Genomic DNA, 2,874 nt, shown 5'->3' with positions numbered 1-2,874 from the left:
GGGCGAGATCACTGGAGCGAACCCCTCCAACCAATCTGCCCCCACCCCTTCTCTCTCACAAACTCACACACATACACACACACACACAAACTCTCACTCTCTCTCTCTCTCTCTCTCTCTCTCTCTCTCTCTCTCTCTCTCTCTCTCTCTCTCTCTTCTCACACACACATGACCTCCCACGTCAGCAGCGCACTGTTAACACGTCCAGGCCGGCTGGCGGTATAGATACTCCTCCACTTCATGTTCCATAGTGGCACGTCACGTGAAGCTGCCACCTCACCTCCCGCCCCTTCCTCCGCACGGCTTTGTTTTGCAGCTTGGGGATCCACTCGTGTCGAGGATACACCGGTCCAGGCGATGGTTCGTCCCGAAAGTGATACGCGGGGAAGTGCCTTGTACGTAACATCGGAAAAATGGGTGTTGTTTGGTTTCCTAGCAGTTATTTTGCGCTCCAAGTAATTATGACAAATTTCAAGCAGAATGCGGGTTGCTCAACTTGGAAACCTATCAAAACTACTAGGGGATGGGGCACCTGCTTGGAAACCAAGCACATTCTTAAAAATTCTGTACCCAGAGACAGAATCAATACAGATTGTTCTGTACAGACCTGCCCGGTACAGTTAGCTACAGAATACACTGAGTCTGATTTTGCGATACTTTTAACACAAAACGATGCGATAACTGATGTTTTGCGATTCCCGCGCTAAAGGGCATGATAACTCCAAAAAATGTGATAAAAGTATTACATTATTGTGATAAAATCATCACAAAAATTATTTTATTTCATTTTTTGTGATGATTTTATCACAAAAATGTGATACTTTTATCGCATTTTTTGGAGTTATCATGCCCATAAGCGTGGGAATCGCAAAACACCAGTTATCGCAAAAATTGAGTAAAAGTATCACAAAACGAATTTCAGTGATCACACCATTAAAAAACTACCAGACCACTCTGTAGTGATTTACTGTCGTAATTGTTAACTATGTAGAGCCTGCAAGGGAAGAAAGTAAGACTGTCGTTCGCCGTTTAGAAATTCTAAAGCTCGGCCTGTATATGCTTTCATAGCGCCTGGCATGTAGGCAACATCTTGCTTGCAGTGCCGGCGTGTACTGCGGGTTGGCCTACCCTGACTCTCGCAGGCGCTGAGGTCCCGTAACCCTGTCGGAGTCGTAGCTACCTTTTCGACAATCCCCATTCTGCTATGGAAATTACCGCTTCTGTTCGGAGCGCGAAAGAAGTAGCTGATAGCGACAGCCCGCCTAGATATGATGCACTGCTTCATTTAAATGCTCTGGTTTCCCTAAACTTTGTCTGAAAGTGGGACCAGCGAGTGGTTGTCCAACAATTGCAGCAATGATATCAAATGGGATCCACTAAAAACAGGGGCCTGTGGTCGTCTCATTGCAGTGCACCGGAAAGCGTAGATCTGTTGGGGGGGGGGGGGCAAAGGGAGGGACGGTAGGTAGGCCTGGATTATTGTCCGCAGGTGCCCCCTTTTGCCCGCTGGAAATCCAGTAAGTGCTGCCGGTTTGATCCGTCCCAGCGGCTCAGCTGGGCCGTTCCCCCCTGCCCTTCCCCTTGCAGGTCCCTCCTCTAACAATGTTGGCGCGCACATGGGGCCTTCCCTGTACCCCCTGGGGGGCGTGCGGTGCGGCGTTGCACGCGGGGAGGGAGTGGCGTAACGCTAACGGGTGAAAAAAAAGCGCCCACTCGCGGCGCGCAGGGGGGGTGCAGGGGGGAAGGGGGTCGCGCCCCGGGCGGCAGGCGAGTGCTGTGCGCAGATCCAGTGCCGTAACTGAACCCGCCTCTCTGGAGCAGTAGTTTCTCTCGGCGCGGAGGGACGGCTGCTGCCGCTGCGAAGTGAGAACAAGAACGGGGTAAACTATGTCGGGCTTTAGCCAAGGCTTTAGCCTCCCCGTTGTGTGAGCTGCAGGTACCTCATGACATCCGGACCTTGTCGTCTCCCTCTAACCTCCCCGCCGTGTGTGCCGCAGGTACCTGATCACGCCCGGCAGCCGGAGGGGCTCGCAGAGCGCCGCGGGCCTGCCGCCGCCCTCCACCAAGGCCGCCGACCTGCCCATCGGCGTGTCCACCTTCTGCAAGGCCTTCCTCTGGCACCTGGTGCTGGACCGCAGCCTCGAGCTCGTGCAGCTGGGCGCCGGCTTCATGAGGATCTTCGGCAAGGAGCTCCACACAACCGGTGGGTTCACGAAGTGTCTACATCACCTAGAATCATTTCATACGCATTTTTCAGCCAGTGCATTTTTGGTCACCTTTCAATCGAAAAATATCTCACGTTATTGCCACTTCTCTGTTCTGTTGCAGGCGCCGCGTTTAGCAATTACTTTACCCTCAAGCGGCCGAAGGGGCTGACGCTCTCCTTCGAGGCCATCTTGGAGCGGGTCAACACGCCGTTTCTGCTGTCGCTCCGGAGGCCGCCGGGGGTCGCGGAGTTCAAAGCGGAGGTGAGAAAGCAGTAGTCGCGGTTTTGGCTCTTCTTCTTTTTCGCGCGAGCTCAAAGTGGCGGTAACGACGAGCATGGGGAGCTTCGTCCTCGTCCCTCACGCGAGGCGGGCGGCCCCCGGGGGACGCATGGGCGGCAGCCTGGCCATCACGATCAATGCGCAGCTCGTTGTCTGTCCCCCTCGGCGCAACCAACGGTGCGGTAGTGGTCCCAGGACAGGGGGCGGGTGGCTGCTGCGATCGACGCGCGCGTCGGCGGAGCGCAAGGCCAAACGCTGCGGCCCAAGCGGTGTGTCCGCCTGCTGAGCGGCGGGAGTGGTCCCCACGACCGCGGCTAACAGGGAGCCGCAGCCCAACTCCCAACTGCCGGCGAGCAAATGTGTTAACGCGCCGTCACCCACCTGCACC

At 55.3% G+C, this 2,874-nt stretch overlaps 1 protein-coding gene across 4 annotated transcripts in view; it reads left to right on the top strand.

Annotated features, from left to right (window-relative positions):
- Positions 1-2,874, top strand: part of LOC113205903 (head-specific guanylate cyclase) — a 98,446-nt gene that overhangs the window by 78,103 nt on the left and 17,469 nt on the right. For all 4 annotated transcript variants that reach the window (XM_052264588.1, XM_052264586.1, XM_052264585.1 and 1 more), the window contains 2 exons: positions 1,998-2,203; positions 2,329-2,468. In XM_052264588.1, coding sequence (XP_052120548.1) covers positions 1,998-2,203; positions 2,329-2,468 — 346 coding nt within the window. The remainder of the gene's footprint in view (positions 1-1,997; positions 2,204-2,328; positions 2,469-2,874) is intronic.

The sequence above is a fragment of the Frankliniella occidentalis genome, unplaced genomic scaffold (assembly GCF_000697945.3).
Source record: "Frankliniella occidentalis isolate FOCC.00 unplaced genomic scaffold, Focc_3.1 Scaffold20, whole genome shotgun sequence".
NCBI lineage: Eukaryota > Metazoa > Arthropoda > Insecta > Thysanoptera > Thripidae > Frankliniella > Frankliniella occidentalis.
Note: the sequence above shows the minus strand (reverse complement) of the source record. Positions and strands in the feature narration are given on the sequence as shown.